General features: G+C 36.3%; 1 protein-coding gene across 1 annotated transcript in view; it reads left to right on the forward strand.

Annotated features, from left to right (window-relative positions):
• The window catches only part of VPS41 (VPS41 subunit of HOPS complex), a 192,916-nt gene that overhangs the window by 168,675 nt on the left and 5,823 nt on the right, over positions 1 to 18,418 (forward strand). The window contains exons 23-25 of the mRNA XM_069462590.1: positions 6,777 to 6,831; positions 8,016 to 8,156; positions 9,394 to 9,530. Of these exons, the coding sequence (XP_069318691.1) occupies positions 6,777 to 6,831; positions 8,016 to 8,156; positions 9,394 to 9,530 (333 nt within the window). The remainder of the gene's footprint in view (positions 1 to 6,776; positions 6,832 to 8,015; positions 8,157 to 9,393; positions 9,531 to 18,418) is intronic.

The raw sequence follows: 18,418 nt of genomic DNA on the forward strand, positions 1-18,418 counted from the left end.
TATTGATTGACATATGTTGAACTATCCTTGCATCCCTGGGCTGAAGCCTACTTGTTCCTGGTGGATTATTTTTTTGATGTGCTGTTGAATTCAGTTTGCTAGTATTTCACTGAGGATTTTTACATCTATATTCATAAGGGATATTGGTCTAAGGTTTTCTTTTTTGTTGTTGTGTTCTTTCCTAGCTTTGGTATCAAGGTGATGCTGGCTTCCTAGAATGAGCTGGGAAGGACTCCCTCCTTCTTAATATTAGGGAATAATTTTTGTATTATGCATACCAGGTCTTCTTTGTAGATCTGATAGAATTTGGCTGTGAATCCATCTGGTCAGGGCTTTTTTTTTTTTTCTTGGGAGGTTTTTTATTATTGTTTTGCTCTCACTGTTCATTATCAGTCTGTTCAGGAGTTCTGTTTCTTCCTGGTGGAGTCTTGGGAGGTTGTGTGTTTCCAGGAACTTATGCATTTCCCTCTTTTTCTAGTTTATGTATCCAGAGATTTACCTAATATTCATGAATGATGTTTTGTATAATATTTATTTAGTATCACTTGTAATGTCACCTTTTTCAATTCTGATTGAACTTATTTGGTTCCTTTCTCTTCTGTTCTTGGTTAATCTAGCAAGAGATCTGTAAATTTTGTTTATCTTTTTGAAGAGCCAACTTTTGTTTTGTTAATCCTTTGTATTGTTTTTTTGTTTTCCAGTTCATTTAGTTCTGCTCTGACCTTCATTATTTCTTTTCTTCTGCTAGCTTTGGGTTTGGTTTGTTCTTTCTTTTCTAGTTCCTTGAGGTGTGACATTAGGTTGTTAATTTGTGATCTGTCTTTTTGGTGTAGGCACTTAAGACTATGAATTTTCCCCTGAGGAATGCTTTTGCTGTGTCTTTTGATATCTTGTGTCCCCTTTCTCATTCAGTTCAGAGAATCTTTTGATTTCCATCTTGATTTCATTCTTGATCCAATAATCGTTCAGCAGCAGGTGGTTTAATTTCCATGACTTTGTATAGGTTTGTGTGTTTCTCTTGGTATTGATTTCTAGTTTTATTCCACTGTGGTCTGAAGAGATACATGATATGATTTTGATGTTTTTGAATTTGTTGAGACCCATTTTGTGGCCTGAGATAAGATCAATCCATGCAACCTAAAATATTTGTACCCTCTTAATATTTTGAAATTTTAAAAAAAAAAAAGACAAATTGGAAAAATATTTGCAATCCATGATAGATATGAAATATGTATTTATAATGTAAAATAAACCTTTACAAAGGAATTTGAAACAAGAAGAAAATCCCAATTTGAAAATGGGAAATTCACAAAAGAAATAAAATGGAAAATCAATATATGAAAAGATGTTTGATCACACTATTAAAAAAAACTGCCAGTATAAATGGCCCATCACTTTTACCTAACAAATGGGATAAACATTTTATTTTCTCCTAGTAAATTAGGGAAATATTAGTATACTGTAAGGGTATAGAGAATCTACCTTTTTTATGTATTGCTAGTGATAGCATAAATTCTCACAACCTTTTTTTTTTTGGCAATCATGAAATAAATATCAAAATTGAACCAGTAATTCCTCTCCTAGAAATTTATCTCAAGGAGCTATTTGGTTAAGTACAAGAATACGTGTAGAATGAGCTTCACTGAAGCATTATTTCAGAGAAGAGAAAACTAGAAACAACCTACATAGTCATATAGGGTACTGGCTGTATACGTTCTAGAACATCTACACATTCATTTAAAGGAATATTTATCTGCAACCTTTAAAAGTAATTTTTTTATTAATATATTTTTTAATAGGGAAATATCTCTCTGAACTTCAATTGAATAAAAGAGCCAGATGCAGAGTATAGTATAGAGAATGAACTCTTACATAAATTAACAGGAATAACTGTGTGTGTAGGTATAAATACAGAGATAACTGAGTATTCACTAACATATTAGCAGTGGTTGCCTCTGAATGACAATACTTGAATTTTCTAAATAATCATGCTACTTTAATTTTATAAAAAGATTTATATGCAAAAATTAAAGTGATTAATCCTTGAAAAAACAATTTTGTAGCGATCCTAACATCACATCGAAAGCCCTTTAGGGGCATAGTTATCAAAGGCTGGAGTTCAGGATTTAAAATCACCACAGCTCTTAAATTCAAAAATTAATCATAAGCTTTTGCAAAATTGTTCATCCTAAGGGGAATACAGATTTTGTAGGAATTTAAAACATCTATAGCAATTTTTAAAAATTAAAATTCTTTATGTTTCTGTTTTGCTATATAATGTTTCTGTGCTTTCATGTACTTTCGTTTATTTAATCTACAAAAGTGCCATTAGGTGGATAGTTATTTTATACATCACAAGCTGAGTCTTAGGGAGTTGAAAGAAAACCCAAAATCTAGAGCTAATAATTTGAGAAACCAAGACTTAGAACCTGATCTCTTAACTTTAGGCCCCTGATTCTTTCTACAATGGAGTAGAATCATTTTTCAGGTTTAAAAAGTTAGGTAAAATAATAATAACAGCTGTTTCCTAATATTGCAAGAATCATGAAAGACATAGCTTTTAAAACTATGAAACTGTCCTTTCTTCTGTAATTTACAGGTGTGGTCATTAGGCACTAGTTTTCAATTAGCAAATATGATTTGCTGTGCCTGCAGTAGTTAAAAGCAGAGTATCAGTTTTATTGCTTTGACAGATTTATGCCTGACTCTATCTCATCTCTCTCATATCTAACAGTATTCACAAGGTGGCAGTATTTATGAATTTGGTAGAATAAAGTTGGGAGACACAAAGTTCAAGGATTTTTATTAAAGAAATTTAAAGAAGAGATTAGATAAGAGATGACAAGGTCAGGGCTAGGTAGAAATCATTATTTAATTTATAGTTGATGAGGTTCCTATTAGTTACCCTCAATTTTCTAAATCACTTCCTTACCTTTGTACTAAATCAGGAAGAGAATTATTTTTGCATCATTTTTACTCAAATTCTACAATTATTCTGCCTTTTCACTTTTATTTTTACTGCTGTTCTCCTTTTGCATGTGTATTTGTGTCTGTGTGTTTATGTGTTTGTCTCTGCTTTAAAAAAATCTTAGTTTCCCTGCTCTTTCCTCTAGAGGGAGCACTACAGTCCAGGAACATTCAAGAGTCTAAAATAAGGAAACATGCTTTTAGGCTTCATTTGTATCAGTAATAGAAAAGTTCTATGTACTAGAAATACTTTCTTTTTATACTTAAACTTTCTAGAAGTTTCTAGGGTCTCTACTTTCTTATTTATGTAAAGACCATGATTTAAGATTTAGAAACTAGTCATAAAACATTTAAAAATCTGTGAAATTAAAATTTTAGAGATTTGTTTTATCTTTGAACTTGGTAATAGATATCTTCTTGCATTCCAGGCCATTCCTAACTTCAGACTTCCTTTAGACATTTCTTCCCGCATACATTTTTGATAGTATTTACAAAGACCTACAACATCACTGTCCTGTAGAATGTTCCACAGTGATGAAGATGTTCCATGATCTACTCTGACCAACATGGTAGCCACTAGCCACATTTTGCAGTTGAATATTTGAAATGTGGCTATTGCTACCAAGGATCTGAATTTTAATCTAATTTAATTTTAATCAATTTAAATTTATATAGCCACTTAAAGCCAATGGCTACTCTCCTGTCTCTTGGACAAGTCAGGTGGGTTTTCAAACTGCAAACTCTGTGGTTTGAGGCAAGCATGTTCTCAATCATTCTCATATGCATGGGAAGAGAGGGGATGGTTCTGTTTGAAATTTTTGAGTGGTACTTTAAAATTAAGTGAATTTCCAAGTACAAAATTGGTTCATGGCTACTTTTTAGTAATAAACTATTTTAAGTAGTATAAATAATCATCATTATTCAGAGTATTTTTCTCCAAGCATCCTGCCAATTTGATTGTATGACAGTGCGGTTTATCTGTGAATGACACAGTCTTGCTAAACCGTAAACTGTTTGTCTATTTGTATCAACAGCCCCAGCACAAATCTAGGCACTAAATTTCTCCGTGATTTTTTTGTTAGAATAGTCCTAGGTTCTCTGACTTTAGATTTTTTCCCCCCCTTCCTGTTTAACTTCTCAAATGTGTTTCTTGTTTCTGCATTAGTATCACTGCAGAAGAGTGAAGAATTGGTAAGAAAGTTCCATTGTTTATAGCGATGATTAATGGGAAAGACATTACAGGAATAGATAAAACACATGTTTTTAATCAAAACAAATGAGGATTTTCTAGGTATTAGCTAGGATTAGATTCTGGTGTGAGTGATGAAAATCCCAAAATAATCACGGCTTAAACAGAGTAGCAGTTTGGTTTTCTGTCACGTGGAAGTCCCGGTGTAGTGGCTCTGCTGGGGGTGGCATGCCACACAGTCAGGGACCAGGGCTCTTTTCTCTTGTCCTCTACCTTGTACAAACTTGACCTTATGATGTGAGGTAGTGCTGTCCACATTTCCAGGCAGCAAATTGGAAGAAAGGACTACAAATAAAGAAGCCAAAGGTTCACACACAGTGGCTTCAAAGGAAGGTTCCAGAAGTTGCCACTTTGCATTCTTCTTCAGCTCTGTGGTGGGCATTAGTCATGTGGTTCCCCTACCACTGTGGAGGCTGGGAGGTTTTTTGTTCTTTTTTTGTTCTGTTTTGTTTTTTAATTCTGGGCAGTCACATACCCACCTAAAATCTTATTACTGTGAAAGAAATGGGAGAAGGATATGGGGGGGGGGGGAAATAGCTCTCTCTGCCATTTAATTTTTAAAGGAGTCTTGTGAGTCATCAAAGTGTTTCCTCCTCATTGTGACCTTTAGTTATTCTCATTTTCTCATTTAAATGCTGTGTGTACTCTAAAACACCATCCTAGTTTCATTGCAATTCTAAAGTAAGATGATGTTTGGGGTTTTTTTTTTCCCTTTTTATGTTTTCTTTTTCTTTTTTGCTATATTGATCTCTATGATTGGGTTTTTTCTGCCCTTTAGCTGGTAACCAGAGACACTGATTTAAAATATATAGCCTACAGAGAAATTTTAAGTCAAAAAGCAAAATATCAAAACTAGCTCCTGCTGTTATTTCCCAAGATAGATCATTGAGCTGAAAGAGCTAATTAACTTGAACTGTCCTTTTTAACTCCTTGGTCCTTGTTTTTAAAACAACGTTGGCTGGTTATTTCTAAATATGTGATCCAGTAATATGCCATCCAATAATCTTCCTCCTGAAGCCTTTTCTACCTACTCATTTATTTTAAAAATATTTGTTGCACACCTACTTTGGGCCAGGCATTGTGCAAAGCACAAGGTTTAGAGTGCACATGGTCCCAGCAGAGGGAAATTAAATCATTAGATGAGTAGTTGATTGCAACTCTGAGAAAGTGTTCTTAAGCCATGTGCAGGGTTCAACTGCAGTAAGTTCCTAGGATCTGACCAGACATGAAGTCCAAGCGAATATTTGTCTGAAGGCTTTGCCAGGAGTGGAGAGTGGGAGGTGAGAGAAGCATTTCAGGAAACAGGATGCAATGAAGAGATGAGCAGAGGAAGGCCAGTCTGCACAGAAGGCAGGACTAACTCATGGATGCTGTGTAAGTCGTGGTACAGATTCTCTGCTTTAAGTCTCAGCAGAGCAACGCACCAGGAAGCTTATGTAGGAGGGGTATGAGATAAGGTTTCCTACTGGCCATTCATCTTACTCTACCCAGTTCAGTACCCAGTTCAGATGTACCCAGTTCATCTCTTCTGTGAAACTTTTCACAGGAGGACCTCAGTGCCCCTTCTATATGCACATGGCCCTCTCTTCATGTTCCCCTGATCATGAAATAATGTATCGTCACATCTCCGTCACCCTCCCTAGACCCAGATCTCCCAGGGGTGGACTCATGCTGCTTCCACTCCTACTAAGCCGCCTCTCTTATTTTCTTCTTTGTTCTCCTTTTATGTGTCATCATCATTAACATTTTTATTATTATCATCTTTGCATCTCTATCCAACCTGACCCTCTAGCACTGAGCACAGAGCAAATAGTAAATGTGTTCCAATTAATTTAGAATGATTGAGCTCTTTATCAACACATAGTATTTTGGGTTTTTTTAATATCCACGGAAATACTGTCACCTACGTAGTTACTCCTTTTTTGATCCTTCTTGATCATCAGATGTGTTTTTTTCACTCTTATTTTAGACAAATCCTTGAGCAAAATTCTCTTTTAAGCCCTGTGAGCTGGCAATGGAAATATTCCCAGTAAATTCATTTATTCATTCATTCATCCCCCCATTCATTCATGCAAAAGTGTTTACTGAGCATGTTGCTCAATAATGCAACAATGAACAACATTCCGTACATTCTAGTAGAAGGAAACAGAGGTTAAATAAATGACTATAGATTTGGTAGGAAGCAGTGCTGTGAAGAAATCTAAAGTAGCATAAGGAGAGAATGCCTAGTGGGAAAGATCCTTTATTTCCGCATCTTGGTCCTGTTTTCTGCCTTTGCTCATGGAATGTTCTGCTTCAAATATGGTTTCAATTAAATTGTGTAGGGCCCAATACCTCTCTGAGAGGTAACCGAGTACAACCACCAGTAAGTCCTAAGGAGATTTGTTTTCTGTTTGCTTTGTTTTGTTTCTAAAGAAAGGCAGAAAGTGACTGCTGAAAAATAAATAGACAAACAAACATGACAGTGGAAATATTCTTCCAAGTTTGTTAAGTGACTTTGTTAATATTTGTTCTTGTTTGGGAACCCATAGTAACATTCTTTACCCTGCTTTAATTGAAGGCCCTTGAGATCTGCCAACAGAGAAACTTTGTAGAAGAAACAGTTTATCTTCTGAGTAAGTGGCTTTTTTTCATTTTGGTCCCCATAAGCTAAGAAATGGGGTGATAACATGTTGTAAATTGTGTAAGAAAAGATGTAAGTTTTAGACCAAAGTAACACAGAAGTTCAAGCCTATTTTGTTCAAGAATTTAATATATAAAAATAGATTTCACAGCACGGTAAATAAGAGTGGTTTAACAAATGCTGTTGAATTAACATATAAAAACTTAAAAATCCTGTATACGTTTAAAAGATTGACCATTTTTTAAAAGATATAAACTGTGGGAATAATATTTGCAAGGAAAACAAAATGCTATAGAAGGGCTGTCAAGTGGAATATCATTTTATTCACAAGCCAGCTGTTATCAGTTGATAATGGCCACTCACAGGACGACTGGAGATCCTTCACTAGTTCTGCACAGGCAGGGGACAGGGGTAAGGGGGATAGCACAGCCAGGCAGTCACTGTCCCTCCACTGAGTAAGGCTTTCTGCATGTACTGTATTAAAAACTCATGGAAATTGTTCAAACCGTTAAAATGCCAATGAGCATTTTAATGAGCAAAGCATGTAAGGTAATTAATAGAAGCGTAGTTGGTAAATACTTTCATCTCGTCAGAGTTATTGAAAGGCTTTTCCCTGAACTTGAAAGAGAGGGAAATGAGGCAGCACTCTGAGCACTGAGTTTGCAGTTGGCACAAGTCTACCAGAATCGCGATATGCAAGGCCGCCTCATGAGGCAGAATGACTTTAGATCCTAACTGTGGCTGAATGTGAAGGTATTGACCTCCAAAATGTATCTACAGGTCTGTCAGAAGGAAGGCAGGGTCTGACAGACCTGGCTTCAAATTCCTGCTCTACTATTTAGTAGCTGTATGATCTTAGCACATTACTAACATTTCTTTTTCCTCTTCTGTAGAGTAGGACTATTGGTAGAAAATACTTCATAGGATTATAGTGATGATAAAATGATGCAATTCATGTGAAGCCCTTAAATGAGTAGTCAGCACAGAGTAAACATGCAGTAAACAGGCGTTACTTGTTTGGCTGTGCTATAGACAGTATATGCTCATGTCACATAAGAAAATGTTTTTGTCTTAGCTTTCAAACTGTGTGAACAAATTAAGAGATGCTATTTCTTCTACAAATGTTTTATTAAAATATTCTAAATGAACTTGTTCTCACATCCTCACCCCACCTAGGCCGAATGGGTAATAGCCGAAGTGCCCTGAAGATGATTATGGAGGAATTGCATGATGTTGATAAAGCAATCGAATTTGCCAAGGAGCAAGATGATGGAGAACTCTGGGAAGATCTGATTTTATATTCCATCGACAAACCACGTAAGCACAAACGCCATCTGTGATTATACTTTTTTCTCTCAATATAGCCAGTTATGTTTATGTCTAGAGTAAGAATTGTCTTAAGATACGTTGGGTTAAAAATATGACAGAGTATCTGCAATAAAAACAGGCCAGGTGTGCAGTAACGATTTCTGATACTCCTGAGCTGGGAAGCCTGGAACCTCATCACTGCATTACCTGAATGTGGTAAAGAACAGGTGCTTACACAGTTTAGTAACTGTGTCCCCCTGAGGCATATTTTACCTACGGCAACCAAACTGAGTAAATGTCATCTGGGTTGTGTTGGCTTGATCTTGGTTTTGGTTTTGTTTTTACTTTGTATACGGGAGCATTTATTTTGAATGTATATGGACCTTAACAGTCTCTATGGAAACATAACTGTTACTGGACGTTGATTATATTTGGATGTTTGTATTAAAGTATTTAATCTCTCTTTCCTTCCCTGTTTTATTAGTGCAGCACCAGGAGTTTGCATTTGTTGGCCCTCAGCTTGACCCTTTGCTTTAGTTCTCCCGTTTTGGAAAGAAAAAAATAAAAGCAGTCACCTAACAGTACCCAACTCCTCTTTTGAAGATAACTAGCAGTAGTGGTTTAAATCCACCCCCTGAAATGCTTTATGTTTGTGTAACTGCCTTAATCCAAAATTGACTTTAATGACTTTTTCCCCTTGAAAATACAAGGAATCTACTTTAACATGATAAAGTAGTAGCTTAAGGATCTTAAGAGGCAAAGTGGTATAGCAGATAGTTCACGTCATGAACTTGGGTCTGGTGTGGGTTTCAATTTGGGCTCATTACCTGCTAGCTGTGTGACTCTGGATAAATTAAACACCCATTTCCCTTTGTAAGATGGGAACACAGCATTCCTACCTTTCAAAATATTGGAGAAAAATGTGGAATCGCTAAGCCATAGTAAGTTCTCAATCAATATTAGTGGCAACCCTTTGACATTGCAAACTGTTTTGAAGGTAAGTAATCATTTGTTCTGCTGTTTTTAAACACTTTGCATTTAGTTTCTCCTTTATGTCTTAAGGAAAGTTCTTGAAAGTTTTGATGATTAGTTCTTGAGAGTTTAGAAATTCAAATGGTTTTAACACTTACTTTGAAGGAAATCATTTCTTAAGTAACTTTGTCTAAAATTGCACTTAAATTATATGCAAATAAAATTGCATTATAACATTGTTTACATGTTAATTGCTTTATGTGGTATTTTGTAGCATTTATTACTGGCTTATTAAACAACATTGGCACGCATGTTGACCCAATTCTACTAATTCATCGTATTAAGGAAGGAATGGAGATTCCCAATTTGAGAGATTCCTTGGTTAAAATTCTACAGGACTACAATTTGCAAGTAAGTATCCTTTCTTGAATATATGAGCATACTGAATGAGTTGACTCACTGCTGGATAAACATTTCTAGGGTTTATGTTAGACATCAGTTTACAACTTCAGTTTGATAGTTAAATTTTATTTAGGCCCAGATATTTTGAAGATTGTTCAAAGAAAGAAATTAGAAACATCACCCCTTAAGAAAGCTATCTGATTCTTGAGCTATACCCAAATTTTCTCTTATGGAGCAGGCATTATATTTGTGTGGTTAATATAACATGGAATTGAGGAGAGTGTGAAAGTAGTTACAGTGGCTGTTAGATTGCTCCACCCAAACATTTTTAGGAAGAAATAAGTATTGTGTTCATTTGGAGGAATAAAAAAATGCTTTTCAAATAGTTTAATAATTTTCTTGAAGCTATTCAGTAATCTATTGCCTCAAATATGTTAAAATATACAATGTATTTAGCCCTTTGTCTGTTTTCTAGAATAGTACAATTTCGTGATCCCTGTTAATTCAGAATTTGTGGTAAGAACAATAGAACCCATTCTTTTCTTTTTTTTTTTTTTTTTTATTTCATATTGTTATGGGGGATACAGAATTGCAGGTTACATACGTTGCTCCTGTACTGCCTTTCCCCCCAAGTCAGAGCTCCAGGCGTGTCTGTTCCCCAGGTCGTGCGCATTGCACCCATCATGTAGGTATATATCCCTCCCTTCCCCACCCCCCCTTCCCGAGTCAGCACCTTCAAGTGTTACCACTCCCCAAACGGTGCGCAATGCACTCATTGTGTAGGCATACACCCATCCCCTCCCTCACCCCCCACCTCAGTCTGATATCCAATTGGTGTCATTCCCAGATGTGTATTTAGGTGATGATCAGGGAAACCAATTTTCTGGTGAGTACATGTGATGCTTGTTTTTCCATTCTTGGGATACTTCACTTAATATAATGGGTTCCAGTTCTCTCCAGGAGAACCATAGAGATGTCGTATCTTCATCATTCCTTATAGCTGAGTAATATTCCATGGTATACATATACCACAGCTTACTAATCCAATCATGTATTGATGGGCATTTGGGTTGTTTCCACATCTTTGCTATTGTGAATTGTGCTGCTATAAACATTTGGGTACACGTGTCTTTGTTAAAGAATGACCTTTTTTCCTTTGGGTATATGCCCAGTAATGGGATTGCTGGGTCAAATGGCAGGTCTACTTGAATCTGTTTAAGATACCTCCATAATGCTTTCCACAGGGGTTGCACTAGTTTGCAGTCCCACCAGCAGTGTATGAGTGTTCCTGTCTCTCCACACCCACGCCAACATGTGTTGTTTTGAGAATCCGTTATTTTCATATAAATAATTAATATGCTAATTACAAAGCATCCTAATCTTTTCTTTAAAATGACTCTAGCAAATGCTGTGTTTCAGGCTGCCAGTAGCTTCTGTAGAACTCGAAACTGTTTAAAACACATTTCCTTCAAAATCCAGACTGTTCTTTCTCTAATTCACTTGAAAATGAGTTTTGTTATAATGGATGAAATTTCTTTCCTGAAAATAATAAGATTTTGCAGATGAAGCTAAAAGATAAAGTTGTAAGCAGAGGAGCATCCGCATGAGGTTTGTTGGGGCAGTCGTCACTGTGCAGTGTGCAGAGTAGGGGCCACCTGCTGAACTCGGTGACAGTCTTAGGTAAGAGGCAGGGTGGCAAGAAGAAATTTCAGGGAGATTGACGGCAGCAAGAACAGGTGTAAGAGATGAAAAGGGATGGCAGAGCTGGAGGGACAACAGGTTGTGGCTAGGGAGTGTGATATTACATTAAAATTTTAAAGCAAAGTCATTGTGGACGTGTTGAAAAAATGGAACAAAACGGTGAGGCCACAGCCTTTGTTGAGTCATCCAGAGGGACATGGACAACTAGGAGGAAGAATGTTCTAGCTTTTCAGTGAACTGGGACGCTAATCTTGCAGTTCACAGGGGACGGTGGTGTTATTGGATAACACATCTTTAACCGAGAAGAGGTTTTTCCTGCAGGTGGGGGTGTGAGAGATCAAGAAGCCGTCGCTCAGGAGAGCTTTGTGGGAAATTGAGTTCATGGGAGAAAAGTTGGTATTCAGTTAAGCTAAAGAAATAGAGGTTTTGTGCAAAAGGCTTAAAAATATACAGGCATATATTTCCAGTGGGATTTGAAGGTTTGCAGATGACCCAAAGGAAAGGTTATCAGAGGGAGATTGAGAAAGGCAAGAAGGAAATAAAAATATGGAAATGGGTCAATGGGTGACATGAGGAACTTGCCTTTTGTGTAGTGCCCTATTAATGCGAAAAAGTAATACAGGTAGGGAACTCACTAATTCCAGGCCTTGGAATTGGGCTTTGGTGAAAGTGGTTTCAGCGTCAGACCTTGCAAACATCAGGGGATGAATGAGCTTGATAATGATCTGTACATCATTGTCCTTACCACCCCCAAGTATGCCAGGTATGCTCAAAGTTTCAAACCCATATTTGCTGAGAGGTCATTTAGGTGTCTCTGAACAGCTCTACCCCAAGGGAGGTGATAAATAATTACCTCTGTCCTTCAGCTCTAGTGCATGAAGCTCAGCCTCCAGGTTGAAAAATGTGCCTTTCTTTTCCCTCAGCCTCCCCAGTGCCTACAAAACCACCTAATACCTCCCTCTTACTAGGCTCTTCTTCCAGAGAACAAAGCTCATGGACACCGCTGTGGTCTCACTGCTCATTTATATTTTACAAATAAATTTACATAGTTCTGAGTCAGCTAGAAATAAAAATAAAATTATTAGATGCAAAATGAAAGCATAACATTAAAAAAATCCACTAAAACAGCTACTAAGTCAATATTTTATCCTATTAATTATATTTTAAAATATACTGAGAGCTTTTCCTTAAGATATGTAAGTATGCAGTTGGGTAATGTGTTAAGGAGGCTCAGAATTATTTAGCCAGTGAATGCAAAGAGCTGTGGTTGCCTGGATAGCCCCCCAGCCAAGGAGTAGCTTCTCAGAGGGACCCACAGAGAAGGTGGCAGAGCCTGTGAAAACTGGTACACCTGTAGTCCCTGCTGGAGCTCAGATATCTTGTTGGAGGATACAGAGAGAAAATGCTCTACCGCGGCAGGTTGTTCAAAGAATTCCAGGGAGTACTTCCTACTCATGGATGAAGAAAGTGTTTAGAATTTTTTTTTCTATGGAAAAGGCTGTTCTTTTTCCATAATTTATTAATGACCATTTATTTATTTTCTTTCTCTAGGAAACCTATTAGTGATCACTGTAAAAATAATTTAAATCTATCTACAGAGCATTTTGTAGTTTCCAGAAAACTTTCACATACATGTTTTTATTTTATTTTGTTTAGACTTTTGTTTGCTTCATAAAACTATAGTTGATTTTCACATGTTCTTACTTAGCACAATAAAAAATTTGCAACCCTGTTAATGCCCCAAATTTGGGGATTCATGCAGATTCATGAATTTCTAAGCATCTGGAACCTGCTTTGTGTGGGATGGGGTGGGGTGGGGCAGGACAGCGACTTCTGTGGATATTTACACAGGTCCATGGTCAGATGATAGGGAAACGCTATCACAGGGCTCCGCAGCACCTTTTTTTTGTTAATATGCATTGGGAGTCTCTAAAGGGAGATTTACAATAGAGTATGCAGCATTTTAAAACTTATCTGGGCACTGAAAATGCTTTGGTAATCATTCATTAGCCAATTATTAATTGGAAAGGAGGGTAGAGAAAGTTATGGGGCAAAAACTTGAACAACTTTTCTGGTTTTGAAGTTTCATGTTTTCTAAAATGTAACAGTGTTCTTCAACCAAAGGTTGGCATCATTAGGCATGTTAGATGACTATAATATAGTTGAAGTTAAGGAAATAGTATAATCAACTACATTATCAATGTTTAATTTGTTTTAATTTATCATGTTTTTATACCTTGGTAGTGTAATAACTCCACAAATACTAAAAGCTTCATGAAATCAGTAAGGTGAATGTAGTCTGTATTTTACGTCATAAACTTAAAATGTTTCTGGGCCTGATTTCAAGGACAAATAGCATTTGTTTTGATATAAGTTATTTCCAAAACAATGTGATGTTTCAGTGATATTTCAATTTTGACAATAAACTGACCAGTTTCCAACTTATTTTATGCAATAAATTTTTTATATTTTTAATATTTTCATTTTGTTTATTTTTCAAACATCTTCATTTATACATTTAGCATTTATTTATTTAATTTATTTAGAATTTATATCCATTTCTGTTGTTGGAGACTTTTTTCCCCCTTGAGAATTTCAGCATCTTTGTTCTTGAACGCTTTTCTTTAGACAGTTTTATTTGACAACCATTTCATCTTCACAACAGCCCTGTAGGAGTCATCTCCATTATACAGATGAAAAGACTGAGTCTTAAAAAAGTTAAATGATTTGCCAATCTGGGAAGGTGATGAAGTGGGTTTGAACTCAGATCCTCTAACTAAATCTCATGCCTTTTTTAGCCATGACTACATTAACTCTCATAGCCTCAAGTAATCCCTAAAAAGTCTGCTGATAAGAGTGAGTTCTTAGTTTTTCATTATGGGTAACATCTCAGGGGGAAAAGAAATAGCAAGCATGTTTAACTTGCTTTTAAAGAGGCAGCGTGGCATGGTGGAAATCGTGCTGGGCTAAGCCTCCTGAGTCCCTGGTGTGAGCCAGAGCCTGTGTGAAGTAGCAGATGATCTTGAAAGAGTCATTGCACATTCTTAGACCTCTGCTTTCAGCAGAAAAATGAAAAGGAAGGACAGGGGCTAGATTAAACCTCCAGCCTAGATACTGTAGGGGCTGCAGAAATTCCTAAGGCCAACTGGATATAAGGCAGTAGGTACAAAACTGAATTGTGTTTATAAGATTGTTTCTGAACTCCAACATGAGAACTTAGACGTTTTTTCTTTCCCTCCTTATTTCTCTGAAATTTGTCATCTTTGACAATAATCGTGACCACAAACAAAGCTTTTCAAGTAGAATTCAAGTCCCACAGCATTGTGACCTAAAGGATGAATTGGAAATGAGGGGAGTTTCTCAGTCTAGTTTGTGCCATATTGGGTACTTACAAAACCAGGTAGCTGTCAATTGCAATTCTAATGCGAATCATTGCAGTTTGAACAAGGCAATGTCAGCAAAAAGTTCAGTGTTCAAAGAATCTTTTAAAATAAAAATTTCAGAAACTTGGCAATTTTTGATGGCATTTTTCCCATGGCAGCTGTTTCTAATGAACCATAATAACTTCGCTGATATACAGTTCTTTTATTGCTTTATAAAATGTCTGTGAGTCTCGTGTTTTGCTTTGGTTGGGATCATTATCAATGATGATAAACTGCAGAAAAATAAGGAGGAGAAGATAGGGCAAATCTAAGGTCTCATGTTGGTTTTTCTACTGCTTATCTTATAAATTCATTCCTATTCAAATCTGTAGTAGCACAAAATATAACATGTAACAGATTGCTTATAGAAGCTACAGCTGCTTGTCTTAAAAATGATGAAGGGGAAAGAATAAAGGTAGTATAGATAAAATATGTGATTCAGAAAAACTTAGAACTGTGGAGGGAAGTAAAGGGATATTAAGAAAACAAGAATGGTTGAAAAGGATGTAGGAAGAAGTTGGCCAATAGATTTTAATAATCTTGGAAAAATAGAGAAAGGCCCCGTAAAGAAAATAAATCTCTGAAAGATAATACTATACTTTCTAATTGATGCCTACAAATATTTTTTGAGACAAAAACTAATCCATAATGAAGTTGAGGAAAGAAAAGACAGTGTTTTATCCTCAGTGAAATTCCAATATGAGAGATATTAATAGATTACAAAGCAAAGATTGATAATGCTGCTGTCTTATTTACCAGTGGAGCAATTTCACAGGTAACAAGATGATTCAAACTGGTTTTAATTTCTGAAAGTGATATCACAGGCTCTCCAACACAGAATAGGAAACCAGGGTAAAGCAGGAAACAGGCAAGAAAGACGTGTGGATCAAAAATGACTTGATCTTTGAAAGACCAGTAGGCATACTTTGGTAAAAAAGAACTACTTTTGGTGGGGAGGGGAACATAATCCTTAAAACTGCATGCTTATAAGCTTCTGTGGTCTATCTATGAGCATTCAGGAAACATTGCAGAATATATTTGCAAATTCCTTGAAGTCTAAGAAAAATGTATGGGGAAACAACCAGCATAACCATAAAATAGAAAACTCTTGCAGACAAATATAAGTTTTCAACACCCAAAGTAAATAAAGAATACAAGTTCATGTCAGCATCTTTGAAAACTCAGAAGAAATGAATGATTTTCTAGGAAAATATAAATTACCAAAATTTACTCAAGAGCAAATAGAGTAGACCTATAGTCATTAAAAAAAAAATTAAATCAGTAGTCAAAACATATAGCCACAACAAAAGCACTGTTCCATAGACAGTTTTAGAGACAAGTTTCATCAAACATTTAGAAAATAGGCAACCCCTATTTTACATGAACTCTTCCAGAGAATAGAATAAAAATGCTCCTCAGTTCTTCTTGGGATGCTAGTATAATCTTAACACCAGCATTACATGAGGGCAATATGACAAAATTATAACCCTATCTTTCTTTTAACACAAATGTAAAAATAATACATAAATCATTGGCAAACTGAATCTGACCGTTTTTATTTAGTTGTTCAAAGTATATCCATATCATAAATGTTATCAATTGTCTCTAAAATAATCATCTATATGTTCAATAAAATTTTATTTGAAATCCCCCAAAAATTTTTCTTGGAAATTGATAGACTGGTCCTAAAACTTATATAAAAAATAAAGAGTAGGATTATCCAAGAATAAGAAGGAGGGTAGATTTTTCAGATATCAAAACTATTATATGTGGAAATGTACAATAGTTTAACCACTTTGGAAAACTGTTCGACTGTTACTTAAAAAACTACCTACTCTGTGACCCAGCCCTTTCACTTCTAGTTATTTATCTAAGAGATGAAAAACAGAAAAGCAGGTCCACAAAAAGATCTGTACAAGAATGTCCTTTGCAGCTATATCCTTAATAGCCCCAAACTGGAAACAGCCTAAACGGCTATCAACTGGAAAATGTACATCAGGGTTGTTGCCTCTTGGTCACAAGATAGATGCTGTGTCACTAGGTTTCACATCCACATTCTAGGCAGGAAGATTTGGGAAACAAAGAACTTTTTCCTAATGAGGCTTTGCTTTTTTATTTGGAAGGGATTCCTTCCCAGGCTTGATGTTTATGTCATTGACCAGATCTACATTTTAGTTGGATACACACTGAACAAAGTTGGAGTTGTGTGTGAAAGGAAGGAGGAATGGTGGGGTGTAAGGAAATGTCGGCTGTGTCTGTAATACTTTATTTTCGTTATTTATTTCATTATTTATTTATCTATTTTAACAAGCAGATCTGAAGCACGTGACTAAATATTAACAAATTTGTTAAATCTAGGTGATAGGGACTTGGATATTTATATTTTACTTCTGTTCTCTTTTTAAAAAAATATTTCATTTTTTTTTAAAAAGAAAACCAGGGACCAGGCACAGTGGCTCATGCCTCTAATCCTAGCAATTTGGGAGGCAGAGGCAGGAGGATCACTTGAGGCCAAGAATTTGAGACCAATCTGGGCAACAGTGAGACCCTGTCTCTACAAAAGATAAAAAAATTAGCTGGACATAGTGATGCATACCTGTAGTCCCAGCTACTTGGAAGGCTACTTGAGCCCAGGAGTTGGTGGTTGCAGTGAGCTCTGATGATGCCACTGCACTCTAGCCTGGGCAACAGAACAAGTCACTTGTCTCAAAGAAAAGAAAATAGCACAAAGTAATGAAATACGGTGCTCAGGGTAAGAGCAGTAGTGATCAGTTCTGGTCACTGAAAACCTGGATACCAGAAGAAAGTGTGCATGTGCCCTAAGTTCGTAAGGAACATCAAATTTGCAAGTTAAAAAGGAGACAGAAGGAAGGTGATGGTCCATAGCTGGGGAGATGGTTTGGGGAAGAAGACCTTGAAAGACGGAAGTAGTCAGAGGTCATGGGTGTGAAGGTCAGAAAGGGAGAAGATGACCTCCTTACGCCAGCTGCTGAGGCATCTGACTTTGAGCCATCAATGTCTTTATAATAAAGGCATTCATCGGAAATTCCAAGTAGCAACTTCTGGGGTTGAAATGTGTGTCCCAACAACAGTAAATTTTTTCTGAGTCACTGATGTAGTTGCTACTGGGAATCCATAGTCAACATAATGTCTTGTATGTCTGATACAGCATGTGATATATATTATAATTCATTATAATCTTATACCATCTTCTTTCACCTTTGATTGCTTTCAAGTTATTATAGATGTTATAGGATAAATGATTACTTTCTACAGATGATAGTCTCATTTTTTTATATACCTGCCTGGCAAATGAAGCTTAAAATGTTTTCATATCTTTCTGATTTGGAGCCTTGAATTTTGACCAAATGAAGAAGTAACATAATAAGCTATATTTGTGTACTTTCCCCTCTCCTGGCTGTTTGCCTCTGAATACTTTATTTTTCCTAGAAAATACTTTCTGCGGGCAGACAGATTGTACCTATTTAGAAAAATGTAATCCTGCTGAGGAGATGGTTCCTTCTTGGTTTGCCTTCCTTGCTCTTTTCCTTTTTAGCTTGCAGACACGGAGGCTTCTGTCTAGACTGCCGCTCTGCCCTTCCTCCTGTATTATTCATGCAGTGGGCCTTGGGCACCCACTGAGGGTCAGAGCCATTTCTCTTTGAAACATTTTAGAGATGTTGCAGTTGACACTATTTTTCTTAACTTTTTGATTTTGTTGTTGGAGGCTGAGCAGCTTTATATGTTTGCTTGTAAGTTTGCTTGAAGTTTACT

Source organism: Eulemur rufifrons, chromosome 29, assembly GCF_041146395.1.
Source record: "Eulemur rufifrons isolate Redbay chromosome 29, OSU_ERuf_1, whole genome shotgun sequence".
Taxonomy (NCBI): domain Eukaryota; kingdom Metazoa; phylum Chordata; class Mammalia; order Primates; family Lemuridae; genus Eulemur; species Eulemur rufifrons.